The 17358-nt window shown below is 36.0% G+C and overlaps 1 protein-coding gene across 1 annotated transcript; it reads right to left on the bottom strand.

The window, feature by feature from the left end:
- Positions 1-7063: 7063 nt before the first annotated feature.
- LOC148126376 (uncharacterized) lies at positions 7064-16705 on the bottom strand. Its single transcript, XM_087931223.1, has 4 exons — positions 16483-16705; positions 16298-16378; positions 9713-9780; positions 7064-7246 (listed from the first exon to the last, which is right to left on the bottom strand). Exons 1-4 carry the CDS (start codon positions 16682-16684, stop codon positions 7232-7234), a joined length of 366 nt encoding a protein of 121 aa, XP_087787349.1. The 5' UTR covers positions 16685-16705; the 3' UTR covers positions 7064-7231.
- Positions 16706-17358: the final 653 nt, after the last annotated feature.

The following is a 17358-nucleotide window of genomic DNA, read 5'->3' as shown; positions in this document are numbered from 1 at the left end:
TAGTTCAGGATACATAGTTTGGGATACATACCTCTTCGGTTTCAATAAAAGTTTTGGGAATTATACTGAAATTTATTTTTTTCAATCAGGGTTGCTAACATTTTCAAACCTTTCTTACTGGATAGGAAAACAGAAGCAACATTCAAAGTCTTCTGCAGCTAATTACAATAACACCAAAGCATACAGGTCCTAGATACATCCCTTACATATGTGGATTTGCAGTGCAAATACACAAGAGACCCAATCGGCATTGCATGCCTGTTTTGTAATAACAAGTCAGCAGGAGACAACTGCTGCTACTCCTGTGCATTAAATCATTCTACCTTAAAAACAGGACATTTTAATGAAACTTTGCTTTCAAGGTTCACACTAAACCTTTAATAAGGATACATACCTACTTGTACAATATATACTGACATTAATGGAATTTCTAGGGTCAGAGAGGAGTGGATATATATTCAGCCCTAATCCTCTCAAAAATCAATATGCATTCTAATCTCAAGGCCAGTAGCATGGAGAATGGATACCATCCAGAAATTAACTAATACGGGGACTAATCTATGTTGTGCAATGTACTGTTGAATTGAATTTGTAGTTTTAGGTTCACTTAGTTGCAAGCAAACCCCACTGCAAATGATGATATGTACTCCTGAAAAAAACATGCATAAAATGAGACTATGAAAGATTTGTTAAAAAAGATTCTACCTTACTTGGAATTATAAATCATAGTAAAATGTCTTCAAAATTTGCAATCAGATACAACTGATTTAGCTGGACAGAAAGAGGAGAGGAGATAGACTGTCTTCTCCAACTTGGCAAACCAAGCCTTTTGGCTGAAACTCAGTTTTCAAGGCATCAAATAAGCTTGGGTTACTGCAAAACTAAGATGACCTTTTTACACTCAATGCAAATTTCTCCTGGAATGTGATAGATTTATATTGTTATTTAGTCTTGACTGAGTCTCTACTAATTGCTTTTCAGACGTACAGGGTACATTTGAAGGCAGAGATCCATAGTCAAATCTCCCTCAAGTTCAGCAATGTATTGGTTGAAAGAGATGGTGTCCTTTCCCATGATTTCAGCTAAACCATCCTGAAGACTACATCCCACCAGAGGTCAAGAAAGGAACTGAAATACAGCAATAGTCTCTACAGCAATCATCCAGAAAGAAAATAAGGACTCTGAAAAGCATAGCAAAGGAGAATTCCACCAGGTCTCCCCTTAAATTTGCATACATTTAAGTGGCAACAACATCGTCATAATATTCATAGCACATCAGAAATTGAAGGAACACCTTTTTACAACCAACTCTCCAAGTAGACATACTGTAGAATGCTATAGTAAACAAAGGGAGATATTTGCAACAGTATTTCCCCCTGTGCATATATATTGCATTTCTGTATAATAGAACACACACACCCCCGCCGTGCTCTCTCTTCTTATTTAAGATTTACAGAAACAGACTCTGCATGAACTCTACTGAAATTATTTAAGACATTAATAGTTTGACAATATCTCTTCAATCTCAAGGTTGTGTCATCAGTACATTTTGCTGAGCTAAACCAGAGGCCAGTTATTCTAGTGTTCCCTAGTGATATATTGTATATATTATATTGTTATAATATTTAACATTCATACAGCGCCTATTATAAAAACTGTGCATATATACAATTTTGTAACTTTACCCCTAATGAACTGAGAAGGCTAGGTTGAGGAATTTAGAGATCAATTTTATAAATTGATCCCTTATTTTACAGATTTAGCTCCTGAGGAAAAGACTTTTGTTCAAAATCATCCTGGGATTTCATGATGGAAGTGAGAATCTGACTGAGAACTCCCCCATTTGTAGCTCAATTTTATATATTATTTCAGCTACACGTGGGCTCAACCAGACTCTCAACTCTTATGGAGAGGTCCTCAATATCCGACAGTAATGGGGGATTCTTTTCATCTAGTTGTCAGCTTCATGCCGTTCTCAGTCTCGGAGAGGAAACCATGTGATTTGTTTCTATTGGCTATTGATAATTTTAGGTCAAGCCTCTAAAATAAAGCATTTATGTTCCTTTTTAAGCACATCACAAGTGGGGGAAAATGAATAAATGGTCTCTTATTTTCACTGTGATGAGAAGCATAACATGAATTTAAGTGAATGATATTTTTTCTTTATTTACTATTGCAGCAAGAGTTAATACATAAGAATTAAGGGAAGGCAAAACTATTACCGTCTCACTGTAGATAATAACAAATCACCCAAAACAGCGGTTACCCCAAGGCAGTAAGTGGATAGCCATAATTCAATGTGGATTGTTTCTCCCCTCCCCAAAGGTCAGTCTCTTGATTCAGACATCAGCCTTTTTGGAGGGAAGTGAATTTTTCCAGATTATTAATATGCAAGCACACTTGCCTCACAGGATATGCATACATGTCCTGTTGGCTTGCTTCCATTTATGTCCTTCTGTTTGGATGGCACCCTGCCTAATAATAAAACATGATGGACTTTGATGAGCAGCCAACGTTTGTCTCTTTTCCCCACTTTACACTACGTGATCAGACATTGCAATTCAGAAATGCAATTTCAAAAATAAAGTTAAAGCATCATCTCTTTGGCAGTCTGCATTGTACTTCATTTCAGTACAGTACTTGCAGTCCACCCTGAAGCATATTTCACTGACAAAATCAACAATTGCTACAAAGCCCTTTCAAAAAATGAAGGTTAAAAATAACATATCTGAGGACAACGCACTTCTACCTAGTAGTGTGTGTGTGTGTGTGTGTGCGCAGAAAGAAATAAAGAAGTACCTCCCTATTTATTCCCACCAGGTATAATCAACATTAAAAACTTACCACTATCTCTTCAAGTAAAACCAAGCAAGTCTTCATCCCATACCACAGCCCATTCTTTATAAACCGATCTCTAGAACCTCATACCTCCATATTAATTAGTAAAAGTCTGATTGGAAATTTTCGGTGAGCATCATGGCATCCCTAGAATAGAGGGACAACATAGGAACCAAAGGCTCGATTCAGACTTCCCAAATCTCTCCAGACAAAGGAGAAATCTGAAGATTACTCACAGCTTGGATTTTTAAAGCAGAGGGCAAGAACTGCATTTCTGCAGCTGGACTTGCATCAGCTGGGAGTTGTATGATTTCACTAAGCTTTTAGTTGCTCACATAGCCTATGCGAGGGGTGTCAAACTGGGGACCTGCGGGCCGGATACATCACATGAATGGGAAAAATGTGAATGGCAAAAACGTGAAACATCACATGATGACAATGTGACTCTGTGAACTTGACACCCGTGGCCTATGTAGATGTTGGGTTCACCTGAAGCTCACTTCTTAATCACTTTGGAATTATTATTTTAGTTGCATAGGATGTTTAGACTGGATGTGGTATTTTTATTTACCTATTGAGTCCTTCCTGAGGACCTGGGATAGGTAGCTGTTGTTTAATAATATTAAAGGTATTGTCAAAGGATGTAAGCTGTTCCAATAAACTTTTGCAATTGACTGGTGGTAATTTTGTCAGTGCTGATGATGTTCAACTGGTGCTCCAGATGTTTTGAGATTGCACCCAAAGCGCCTAACACTGTATTATGTTTGATTTCTTTTGCCACATTATCATTATCATCAGCATCATGATGATGATAAAACAATTTCTTAAACATTGAGAACCCTCAGATCAGATCTTTTTGAAATCACTGGGTGAGAAAATACTGAAGAACACTCACAAGTTTAAAGATTAATAAAAAAACAAAACTACAGATTTAAAGATTTATAAAAAGATTTGTTCTGAATATACAGTAAAAGGATGATTAGTGTTGGCTTTAGAATGTTTTAAATAGATTAAGGACTCAGAACGACTTGGTTTAAGATTTTGAAATTAATTGAAAAATCTTTTCCATGGGAAAATATATGTGTTTATATTTGTAAACAACTGATGATTTTGAAGTTTGGATACTAGAGGGCAGGAAAGGGAAATAAATCCATCAATGGCTATCTTAAAGAGTAAGCTGCAATGAATGAGCTTAGGAAGCTTATTTGCAATTATAGAAAAATTAGAAGGTGTTACTGAAGGTCTCATTAAATAAAACTGAAATTGATTGGAATATGGATCCCAAAATGATAGCCTATAAGAAAGAAATGGAAATAATGGATTTACAAATGAAAATTGATAATGATTTAATAATTTTAAAAGACATATAAATACTAAACCAGAAGAGTGTAATTTCTCTACACTGGATATCCAAAATAACTTCTTGAAACTGTCAAAGATTTTCTGAGAAGAGACAAAGAGAACAGTGACACAGACAACTTCTTTCTGGTGGAATTATAAAAGGGGCTTGATAAAGACACCAAGGATTTTGAGAGGAAGGACAAAAAGAATCTGAGAAAGCAGATGTTAATATTATGATCTATAGATTGTTGGGTAAAAGAATAAGTAATATAAAATTGGTTTGTTTGATCAAGATTAAAATAAATTAGGTTACTATTTCTGGTGAAGTTTAGTAGTTTACTGACCAGGAATGGTTTAAAGATTTTATTTGAAGAGAGGAAATGGGAGAATATGTTTAAATACAAATGGAGATATGAATAAAAAAAAGAAGAATTCAAATTGGATTTAGTACACATAGTTTTCAATAGTTATGCTCTTATTTCTGATAAACCTTAATAATATTAATGTTCAAATAAACATGAAAATAAGAAAGAGAGATATTGCCTTGAGCTTTTTAGCTCGTTATTTAACCAACGCTCCTTGTGTCAACTTGCAGCCAAATAAGGCAAATATATGCTCTTAGGTCCTCTGGAAAAAGGAATAAAAGAAGTTGTTATTCAATGCCGGTATCATTAAGTGCAGATTTTACTCTTTTTAGATGTTAGAACGAATTACAAATTTATTTGGATATGTTTATACCTTGCAACAAGCATCAAGTTGATTTTCCTACCTCTATTTCCATTTGTGTGTCCAAAACAACTGGAAGAAAAGGAAAAGTATTAAGAAAAGAAAAAGAAAGTAAAAGTATTAAATAACAATAACAATTTTACATTCATGTTGCATTTGGCTTCATGTGGGTTTCTATAGACACAGAAATTGCTTCACTGTTTGCAGTGGATGGTGGGGGTGGGAAGTTCAAAGTAATTCCATAGAAATGCAAAATGATGGCAATCATTCTTCCCTACCTAAAATCAGGATGGCAATAAAATTTCTTCTTGTGGTGGCTCTTTGCCAGTTATGTCATTGTAATTCTCTTGAGCTTTAGAGAAAGAAAGAGTTGCTGGCTTTTTAGATGCAATGTTATGGCAATAAGCTCTTTGATTCCTTTACATTGCAATGAGGCTCTGGCTTTCTAACATTTCAATAAACAGCATTCAAAAATAACAAAGCAATTAATGTTTCTGTTGCTTAAAAGATTTCGAGATCCTTGCAACACCATAGCATAAGGAATATCAAATAGTCTACCCCAGTAAAAGATGCAAAGGAATACAGTTTTAATTTGGTTCAATTTTCTGTTTAGTGACTCCCTTTCTTGTTGCTGAGCACCCCATTTTACCCACTGTCTTGATTTATGCACCAATTGTAAATGTGAAAATCCTAACCCCCATAACTTTATGGAAATGATGTCTAAAGAAATAAATGTGGACTTAAATCCACATTTTATAGATGTGAAGAACAGGCTTGCCGGTAGACATTCTAAAAATCATAGTATAATACAATAAAGTACCCATGCAAATATGCAAATACCCCACTTTATTAGTTAATCCTCATTAAAAGCAGCCCCTTATATGACTCTCAAGTTACAGGCCATTTTCAAGAAACTGCTGGCACATCACATTTTAATTGTGCCCACTATTTTAGACAACAACAAAAAACTGGACTGGAATTTGTAGACATTAAAGGAAAATAGATTAAACATATTTGTTTCAGCTAGGCTTTTAAACTTAGTAGAGTTTAAGACTAGAGAATCTGAAGCCAACACAATACTAAAACAAATAACTAAATAAATCTCAGAGCACTGTTGTGGAATTACTCCAGGTTCTACTTTATTTACCTGCATGGTTTAAGATTATCTTTCCATTTCACATAAATATTTTGACTGCTTGGGCAATATCTGCACATAGATTACAGGACTAAGACTAAAATTATATGACAGCTTGGTCAAGAATAGTTACTGAGGTTTAAAAAGAGGTTTATTTCCATTTTTCTCCTTTTTGGGGTGGGTTTTGAAGAGACAAAGGTTCTCTGTTAACTTTTGAGTTCTACTTCTGGGTCTGAAGAAATAAAAGCCTTCAAACAAATTATTTTCCTTCATATTGCTACAGAAATCCATCAATGTCCAAATGAGCACTGTTTACCAAGGAGACAGAAAGAAAGAAAAATACCAGATTTGCTGCTGAAGGAAAGATTGGGAAATAATAAGATTCAACTTATATTCATGCTTCGATACTACCATCAATCAGTGGCATACAGCTGTCTTCAGATGGCAATATGGTGGTACTATTAATTAGAATTCAAACAGTCCATCCAGGACCTTTTAACAGCAATTGTACAGAAATGACATAGATGACATTTCAACTAGCATAAAGATTAGGGTTTGAGAAAATATTCTTCTGCCACCTTCCTTCATGCCAATAGCTTTTAACAGGCAAAGACGAAAGCCAATAAAAGTTGACAATTCTTCATTTATTGTGGATATTTCCCTCATACAATTATTTTTAAGAAATGTCCATATTAACATGATTAAAGAATAGTTTTGCAAACATTATTCTGGCAGTCTCTTTAGTAAGTAAATGCCCTTGGTTATAGAAATATGTTTCCATTCACTTCCATAAAATTAATACCGTTAACTGCTATAATGTCAAGGTTGCCATCATTCAAGACCATACTAACTACAGAGCTCTATAGCACATCTAGTATTCTCTCTAGAGAAATGTAGCTTGCTAGAAAAGATAAAAATGGCAAGTCTGCAGCAAGATAAGGGAAGCAATAAAGTGGTAAGTAATATAAAAAACAGAAGATGTGGGACCAAATTACACTGCTAACACAATAACCGAGAAGCATATTGAAAATTATTATGAATCTACTGTTCTGTATACAGCATTTTTATTGCTCTTGCTTTATATTTAATTATTCACATCAAATGAGGTAGGTTAAACTTTTGTTTCTATGTCTGTGTTAGCATATGCATAAATTGGACTACTGAAACTGATGCAGGAGTTGATCCAGTCCTTCATGTTACAGCCTCCTGAAGAGGTAGAAAAAAGTTTAAACAATGTAAAATGGGCTGATGAATAAGTTCAGCATAAGATGCCAACATGAAGATGCAGCAGAACACATTTAATGTCAGCTATAAAGTTTCACTTACCCTAGAATGGATTTCTGAAAATTCCTCTTATATAAATATTTTATAGAATATATTCTTCATGATCACTAATGCTAAAGATTTCCAGATTGAACCTTAAGTTCCCCTTTACATTTCTAAACATATATGCAGTTTTACAAAGAATTTAAACAGCTACTCATAATCTGTGGATCTGAAGATCCATCCAATGTCTTTATAATGCTTTATAAGTCAAGAAACACAAAAATAAGAATTAAAACTGTTAGCATCAAAAGCCACTGTAACAATTTCCTTCAACATCTCAATATTTTCCATACATCAAGTTAGTAAGTAATATACAATAATACAATTCTATGCATAATCAGACAAGGCAGGGACAGTCACCAACTACAAGTCCCATGGTGCATCAGAAACCTGAATCAGTCTATGGTCTTCATCTGAAACAAATACCCATTTCTAATGCCTCTGTTTTACTAATTAAACAATTCACCACCAGAAATCAAGAATTTTTTGTTCTGGTATTTCATTTATAGCGCTCCCAAATCATAAATATCTCTTTGATTTTTTTTTAAATTAACTTTCAAAAATGAATTAAAGCCATTCTGTTTTTGTTGTTATGTGTTTATTCATACATTTTTTTGTTTTCATTATGTTTTAATCCAAAGTGTATGTAAATCAACTTTCATCTTCTGGTGAATGGCAGTATATCAGGCCATTTGCAAAAAAAAAAAAAAAGTAGAAGAAGGGAAAAAAGATTTTAAAAAATAAAGATACAATGCAACAACTCTGGATTCAGGTATCCCACAAGAGTGTAACAACATCCATAGTTCACAAATGTAAGTAATGAGCCATACCGCCAGACAGAAAAAGAAGTGATATCCCAATTACCAAAGACAGTCAACCCACATCCAAAGAAGTCTGGGCAAAGACCTTTGGGCTCCATTGAGTAAGAATTCAACTCTTATTGCGGGAACAATGTTCTTAACGGACATTGCATAGTACCCAGAGTGATATTGCATGAAGAGAATAAACATTTTCAAGGGAGAGAGACACGAGGAAAGGTGAATCCCTAATCCCAATGGCACTATAAAACATCTGAAATAGCAAAACACCAGATAATATTGCATAGTAAAATTCTAGTTTGAACCTGAATTGCCACCCAACCTTAGAAATGGCTGGGAGAATCCACATAAACATTGACAATCAGAGGAACCAATGTTGGCTCTTCACGCACTTCAGAATGCATATAATCTAGTTATTCCTATCATAAAGACCAATTATTCTCAGTAAATCCTGACCCACGTCTTTGTTGATTATAAAAAAGCAAGGAAATTTGTTTAAAAAAATTAACTACATGAACTCATATTGGACATGCTGCAAGGTAGTATAAGTTGGCCTTCCTTAAGGAACATACGGAACATAATTTAACCTACATGATAACAAGACACACAATTGAGACAAATATAACTTTTATTGATCAACTTTGAAAGTAGAATGAATTCTGATCATTTCCAAACAACTGAGTGCTAATCTTTCAGTGCATATACCGAAAGCTGTATGATAGGTGAGAAACAGGTGTAGTCTTTCCCATTGTTTTATATTACCCATGGTAAGTGCAAGCAATTGTTGCACCTCAGCTTTTGAAAAATGAAGGAGCATTGATAGGATTTAAAAATGGGGGGAGATCATTGGATTCTCACAGGTCATTATTGCTGATTATTTGGATGCATGGTTACATTACTTTTATTAAGATAGGTAACTTTGTTCTCAACTATTGATTCCTTATAAGAGAAGAAAGACAGAAGGTTAGTAGTGATTGTATAGCAGTAGCAATAGCACGTAAACTTATATACCGCTTCACAGAGCTTTACAGACCACTCTAAGCAGTCTACAGAGTCAGCATATTGCTCCCAACAATCTAGTCCTCATTTTACTGACCTCAGAAGGATGAAAGTCAACCTTGAGTCTGGTGAAATTCGAATTGCCAAAATGCAGTCAGCTAGCAGTCAGCAGAAATAGCCTACAGTACTACATTCTAGTCACTGTGCAACCATGGCTCTTAATATACTTGTGTGAGAGAATTATGCCTTTTACTTATTTAATTATTTTCTATGGCTTCCCATCTCAATCAATGACTCTGGGTGGCTTATGCCCAGATAAATTCAGTTACAGAAGAAATGCCATCAAATTTGATCAAAAAGTATTTACTGGGAATGCTGAAAATTGTTTGGCAAATATATTTGGAGATCTTATTTTGGCTCAGGTTTATCTAAGTGTTCTACAATTCTCCTACTGGGAGATCTTCTCATAAGCGATTTACTTATTTATTTATTTATTGGTAGCAAATGATACTGTTATTGAGATACTCACCCGTTCCATGTAGGATGTTTCTTTGGCTCCAGCTATTGTGTGATCTACTTCCTGTCCTGGATTTAATTCTGCAACAGAAACAGGATAGTGGCATTCATTCATAAAAGAAACATTGAAAATTACTTAATATTGAGTCAAGCCATCAGTCTTCAATATTCTTTGCACTGGTTGGCAGAAGTTGTTCTGAATTATAAACAGGGTAGGATCTACCAGACCCAGGCTATCAAAATCAAGATAATCACTAACTATTCGTGAACAATCAGTGTTTTCTGTATTGCTTTGTTATTATCTTACTGATTGTCCAGATCTTTACAGCAAATCTAGTAGTCTATTATAGGAGCTTTTCTTAATGTGATTTAAAGGGATTGGGGTATGTGTGTGGATTTTTAAAAGGCAAATTACTCATGGGAAGATCTGGAGATACAGGAGATAATGAAATGGGATCCCGTTTACATTAGTGTATATTCTTTTGTGGAAAATGCTGTTCCAATCTATTTGGTGAAGACAAGTAGAATTGTGCTAATAGTGGTATGCATTCTCTATATTTTGTCACAAGGAGAACTATGGAAAGTGGGAACTGCCATAAGCACAATGGCATTGGGAAGCATAGTTTTCGCTTCCTGAGATTTAGTTATAGTCCCAGCTGTGGATACTTGGATGCTGAAGCTCTGGTGGGACTACAATTCTCCCTACATTGTTGTTCTCCCCAATTAACTTGTTGTTTTTGCACATTTTCTTTCTCCAAACTTGCTGCCACTTGCTGTCACTTTCTGTGAGTCCTCATTTATATGTTATATTTTTAAGTCCTTTAGCCATACAGATAGGAAGCAAGAACAATGTTGAGAGATTACAAGAGTTGTATTCCTATTATACTAACCGTCAGAGAGTGAGCCATTACTCTCCATGGTGTAGCCCCACCTTTGGACAGGTGTAATGTTTCTAGATCTAGAAATTTCATCCACAGCATGGTCATAGCAGTTAGTAATGGGAAAGGTATTCTAATTCACCTAAATTAATACATTAATAAATTAGTCCTCAACTTAAAACTACAATTGAGCCCAAAATTTATGTTTCTAATTGAGACATTTTTAAATGAATGTTGCCAGATTTTATTACCTTTCTTGCTACAGTTGTAAGGCAGTTGCAAAATTACTAACATGATTGTTCAGTGAATCTGGCTTCCCCAATGACTTTGCTTGCCTCAATGTTACAAAATGTGACACTGCAATCATCATAAATCTGAGTCAGTTGCTAAGCATCTGAATTTTGATGACATGACCATGGGGGATGCTGCAGTGGTTGTAAATGTGAAAAATGGTCATAAGTTATTTTTTTTCCAGTGCCATCGAGGTATTGCATTTCTCAACCTGTATTTCTCAATCTCACCAATTGTAAGATGTGTGAATTTCATGATTCAGAATTCTGGGGATGAAGAGAGCTCTTGTCCAACAGATGGGGCACAATAATCTGACAAAGTTTTACACAGTATGTACAGGTAGTTACAACAGTTCATTTAGTGATCTTTCAGAGTTACAATGGCATTAAAACTTAATGACCCTCTTTTTCACAATCATTGTAGCATCCCATTAGTCATGTGATCAAAATTCTGATGATTGACAACTGGTTCATATTGATGACGGTTGCAGTGTCCTAGGCTCATGTGATCACCTTTTGCAAACTGCTCACAAGCAAAGTCAATGGGGAAGCCAGATTCACTTAACAATCATGTTATTAACTTAACAACTGCAAGAAAGGTCATACTGCATTTTGCAGTTTCATCGTGTCAGCACTACCTGCTTTAGGACTTGATAAAACCGTAGCTGAACTAAAATAGAGGATTTGGGATCTAGATAGCCCAAATGACAGAGCCTCAGGCTCTTGTCCCTTTTATAACAAAATCACTTCTCCTCCCTGGACTCTTCCTAGATATTTCTTTAATACCTTGTATATGCCATATGGATGACTATTTAATTTGAGGCAAATTAGGGTACTACTTATCAAGACAGCAACTGGTAGATATATAAACCTCTCAGACAAAAGCCTAAATTGTTTCTGATCAGAGTCAGAGGTACAATCTCTCTCCCATGTGCTATTAAAATATCCATTGTACACCCAATGATGATCAAGCTTAGTACTTCCAACTATTAATAGCTGTAATTGCCACTGCAACCAGGAGGCCATCATCTTTTTCCTGGGTGACCACTTTTCAGAAATCTCTAAGGGTTCTTATCAATAGCTTTTGCCATCAGAAACCATCTGGCTCCTCTCTCATGTTGTTAGCTGTCAACTGCTTTAGGATTTTCTCACAAGTTTTAAAATCCTTTTCAACCATTTGATTAGTGACCATTTGGAATTATGACACTAAAAATAATGATTTGTGACCACTTTTCACACTTTCACATGAGTATTGCAGCATTCCCATGGCCACTTGATCATAATTCGGGCACTTGGCAATTTCTGATAACAGATAACAGATAATCAGAGTTGGAAGGGACTTTGTAGGTCATCTAGTCCACCACCACCCCGCCCAAGCGGGAGACCCTACACCATTTTTGACAAATGGCAGTCCAATCTCTTCTTGAAAGTCTCAAGTGATGGTGCTCCCACAACTTCCGAGGGCAAGCTGTTCCATTAACACCTTGATGATTGATGTTTGCAGTGATCGCTTTTGGTGACCTTCTGACAAGCAAAACCAATGGGGAAGTCACATTTACTTAACAACAGTGTCACTAACTTAACAACTGCAGTGATTTATCTAGCAGAAAGACTGTAAAATGAGGCAAAGCTCACTTAACAATTGTCTTGCTTAGCCATAGAAATTTTGGGCTCAATTGTAGTCATAAGTTGAGGACTACCTAAAAGCTGGTCTTTTATTGTGTTTGGTCTTGGGCTATAAATACATTTTGATACTCAAACTTGCCAAACAGAATATATTCTTCAAGACACTAAACACATCTACTACAGTAAATTAAATGTAACTGAAATCAATATAAATAAACACTAACAGTAACTTCATGAAGATAATGAAAATAGGCAATTCTATGCATATTTTCCTGTGAATAAACACAAAGAACTTTACTCTCAAGCAAACCCTGATAGGTTTGAGCTGTTGATTCTTCATTTACATTGCTAAATTATAATTGAATGAATTACATCAGTCTAAATAATAAATCAATAGTCTCATTTTTTAGATATTCCAAGGACAGAAATAATATTACATTAAATGTTTAAAATATTTAAAATATTTTTCCATAGTTGAAATCCACAGAATTTAGGACAATTTTAAATGCATTAACCAGAAGTGTGGCTTTATCATGGCTTTATTTTTACAATTATTTCATTGAAATGTTTTATTATCTTTCATATATGAATTTTATATAGTCCACATTTAAAGTAGTATGTACAAAGTTTTAGACATGCAAGTAAGTTCACATGTAAAAAATTGATCAATTTTAAAATGATTTCAATTTTATTTCCATGGATCCTAAAGATCCATGAAAATAAATAACAGTACATTTTTGGTATAAATTAATATCTAAAACACTCAATATTTCTTGATGGGATGTACAACAAATCAATAGACCTAATAACCCCAAGTTTTACAAGGACCATGGTAAACCTCATAACAGATCATTCCTAGTTTAACATAACCTATTTGGCAAGAACATTATTGATCAACCTAAATTATCTTTTGAACAGCACCAAATACCATACATGATCTTTTAATTGTCATAATTATATTGCATTTAAATATTTCAATTCACCTATAACAATGTTCCCAATTCTACATCAAATCATGTCTTGATGTAGCAGTTAAAGATGGGGAGGGAAGTCCACTAGTCCTAAATGTTTGCTAAAAAGCATATGGAAGCTTACAGATGAATAAATTGGCATTATGCAGGTGTAAAATGGAAAATGGGATCTTAGCGAAATATAGGAAAGTCTGCTAAACTGTAAATTGTTGAAGTATGACATCTCAGTTCCTATCTTCTTTTATCCCTGTTTACTTCTCTTCTGTCATGTAATAATAATAATAATAATAATAATAATAATAATAATAATAAGAAGAAGAAGAAGAAGAAGAAGAAGAAGAAGAAGAAGAAGAAGAAGAAGAAGAAGAAGAAGAAGAAGAAGAAGAAGAAGAAGAAGAAGAAGAAGAAGAAGAAGAAGAAGAAGAAGAAGAAGAAGAATAGCAGCAACAGCATCCAGAAGATTTCAAGAAAAATATATATTTCTTATATAAATTTGTCATTTCTTCCAGTTCCTCTTCCAGGTCTGGTACTAGAGTGAATTAAAAAAAAAAACAAGCACTGAAATCTATTTTAGAAAATATGCAACAGTGCTAGGAATCAGTCATTGTGGGTACTTATAAATCAGATTTCAGAAGCAGGTATTAAAATTAATAAGTAAAAACCATTTACATTAATTCTATCCTGGAAATCTACCATCTCTAATATCTTACTCAGAAATAGAAATTTAGCCAAATACATTTCTCATTGTTCATATATACAAATAAGTGGAAAGGATATTTTCATTCATTTTTTACTCATAGTGGTAAAAAATGAATTAATTTCCATTTTATTAACAATAATGAGCTACTTAACAGAGAACAATAAAAAGTCGGTATTTATCTCTAGCCTATTTTATTTTCTGTGTATTTTCTGACTACAATTGTTGGACACAAATATTTACAATGAGCTTCCAAAAAATGGAGGAGATAGATTGTTAAACTGGGACTATAACTGGGACAAACAAAATCTTTAGTGGAAAATGTATTTCAGGACCAGTTGCTCTATCAGAGAAAACTTCTAAGATAGTTTTCTGAAATATAAAGCTTTGTGTCAATATAGCACATGTTACTGTGAAAATACCTATTGCTAAGGCATAGGCATAGGTAACAGAGTTTTGAATGATTCCCTCAATAGATTTCTGAAATGAAAAGCTGAAGAACTCAGTACTTTATTTAAAATTCATTTTGAGAATAAATAATTTCTACTGTATTAATCTTTGTAGGCATCTAATGAAATAGATTTTTACAATTGAAAACTTGTTCAGTAATAACCATTAAAATCCATTCAGGTATCTAGGTCTTTTTCTCTCCTGCAACATGCTAATGCATTACTTTTTAAATAATTCTATCATAATCATGCCTCTGTTATGACTATGCTAGCTTTCTAAAGTTATTAAAATATGGTAGTTTTGGATGGAACTTTCCGTGTCTTGTTGAATAGAAACAGCAAAAACCTTCAGGCTACAATCACAAGTACAAGTCAACTTCAAGAACAGAACAACCAAGCCAATGTACACAGATTACACAGATTTGCATTGCGTAAGTCTTAACTCACAGGTTAATAAATAGATGAAATATGTTTTTGCATGCTTTTACTAAAAACAAAAATCCAGTAACAAGAATGAATTTGCAATTTCACTTTCTGAGAAGATAACTCCCTAACATTGTTTTTTGCCTTAATATCTTTTCAAACGTCTTTTAAATCTTTCTTGCTGACAAAGTTCAGGATTTATTCATTCCCACTGGGATCGTTAAACATTGCATAAAATGTTACAAATGCTAGTTGAACTGCAAACGTTTAAACTATATTTGTGAGGATATCTAGCAGGTCCAATCTCCATTCCAATGGCAGAAGTTTATGAATGGACATGTTACTAAACTCAGCACATAAGAAAATAAGGTGTTATTAAATATACTTCTGGATTATAGAATTTCAACTAAAATTCAGATTTCACATTACAAATAATTGTAGAAGAATCTTTATAAATCCCACTAGCAGAGCCCATAGACACAACTAAAGGTATGACAAGCAAAAACAAATCTACCCACAATGACAATATTCAACATTCCTGTCTGCATACACAGATCTTATATAAATCTGAGCCCAAATATACTATTACGCTATCAAGCTCTTAAAATGGAACATACTGCAGGGAAAATATCTCTTTGGATTCCAGAGCTGTTTCTCTTATGCTCCCAGCTCTATCTCTTATCACCCAAACACTGAAGTACAGCAAAAGTCTAAGAGATGATGTCATCATAGGCCTGTATGTATTCCTGCCTGAGCATCTCACCACACGTATCGCATATAGAGCATCTCTCCTCACATACAATTGGGATGCCTTACCAAGCTTTACAAAGAAATCCGGAATGCCAGCAAAGATCTTTGATGCTACCCCAAAGCTTGTTTGTCACAAGACCTGCTGATCTCAAGTTATCACTCAACCAATTGATCCCCCTTTTTATTTCTCCCTATTGACTGTGCCTTATGGAAGGGGGCACAAACTCTCTTTAGCTTTCCTGCAACACGGTAAAGAAGAATGAGCAGCAAATCAAATGAGGTTAGTTATTGGTTCCTTCTCCAATTTTCTCTCTCTCTCTCTCTCTCTCTCAAACACACACACACACACACACACACACATGAAAGCCAGGTGAAAGAGACTGGCATCTCTAAACTGGCAACAGGCTGAAATTACTTTAGCATCCTAGACAAGACTGGCAAATAGGATAGAAGGATCAAATGGAGGGAAATATGAGGGCTGGATAAGTGAAAGAAGGAAGGAAGGAATTGCTACCTCCAGAAAAGCTCTGTGAGTTGCTGGCTTCTCCTGCTGCTCTCCAGCTGCCTCTGTCACAACCGATCAGCTGATATTTACCTGTGAGGTAATGCACACTGTGTAAGGTCACCACGCACCCACTTGAACAATATACAAAGCAGGAGAGACGGACAGAGATCCAACTGCTTGCTGTTGCCGCTTACCGCTCTGAAGAGGGGAAGATGTACCGCGCACAAGCTGCTGCTGCTGCTGCTGCTGCTGTTCCCGCTGCTGCTGCAGCTCCTGGCACATGCTGCAGGTGTCATAGCTGAAACTGCCCTGCTTCAGAATGTACTCATTTTGCTTTTGCACATGCCCAGAGCACCTCGTGCGGCCCAAATGAGCATGTGCCAAGCTCAGGCGCATGCCCAGAAGGCACCTGAAGTCCCCGTGAAGCCATTGCCCTCATCAGCCCTTTGCCCTGAGTTCCGCGGGAGACCCATTCACTTTGCCCAAAAAGCGTCCTAGTGATGCGGAAGAAACGGAGGGACAGGGAGGAGCTGAGCAAAAGGATGACGTATTGCAAAAGCAGAGGAGCAGAGCGAGGGAGGAGAGCCGGCCAAGGGGATTCGCCGAGGCGAGGGACCCGCGAGTTTGGAGGGGATGCGCAGTGGCGCGGAAAAGGAACATCGGTTGGGGAGGGAAGGGCGGAATCGCGGGGACATGGGAGATGGGGCTAATCGGGGGAAGATCGAGGCTGGTTTTGCAGGGGGAGACAAAGGAGCGAGGAAAACCTGGGCGACGGAGCTTGGTCTGCGTCTGAAAAGAAGCGGGAGGGGAAAACAGACGCGCGGTGGATAGGAGGGAGCGCAAAAGCCCGGGAGGAAACGAGCGGGAGGCCAAGTGAAGGCGGGTGGGGTTGCTTCGGGTGAGCCTCGCTATAGGACACATTGGCGTCAGGTTTCTGGTCTCCCGTCGGAGCTTCCAAATCTGGCACAAAGAGAAGGGAAGGGGAGCCCCCGGCTCTCCGCTAGGGAGAGGGATCGGTCCCCTGGCCGGGAAAAGCGTTGCCTTTTCGGTTCCATTTGTTCCTTTAAACC

Source organism: Pseudonaja textilis, chromosome 3, assembly GCF_049901715.1.
Source record: "Pseudonaja textilis isolate UNSWEBS1 chromosome 3, rPseTex1.2, whole genome shotgun sequence".
NCBI lineage: Eukaryota > Metazoa > Chordata > Lepidosauria > Squamata > Elapidae > Pseudonaja > Pseudonaja textilis.
The sequence above is the reverse complement of the archived record's forward strand: the minus strand, read 5'-3'. Positions and strand labels throughout refer to the sequence as shown.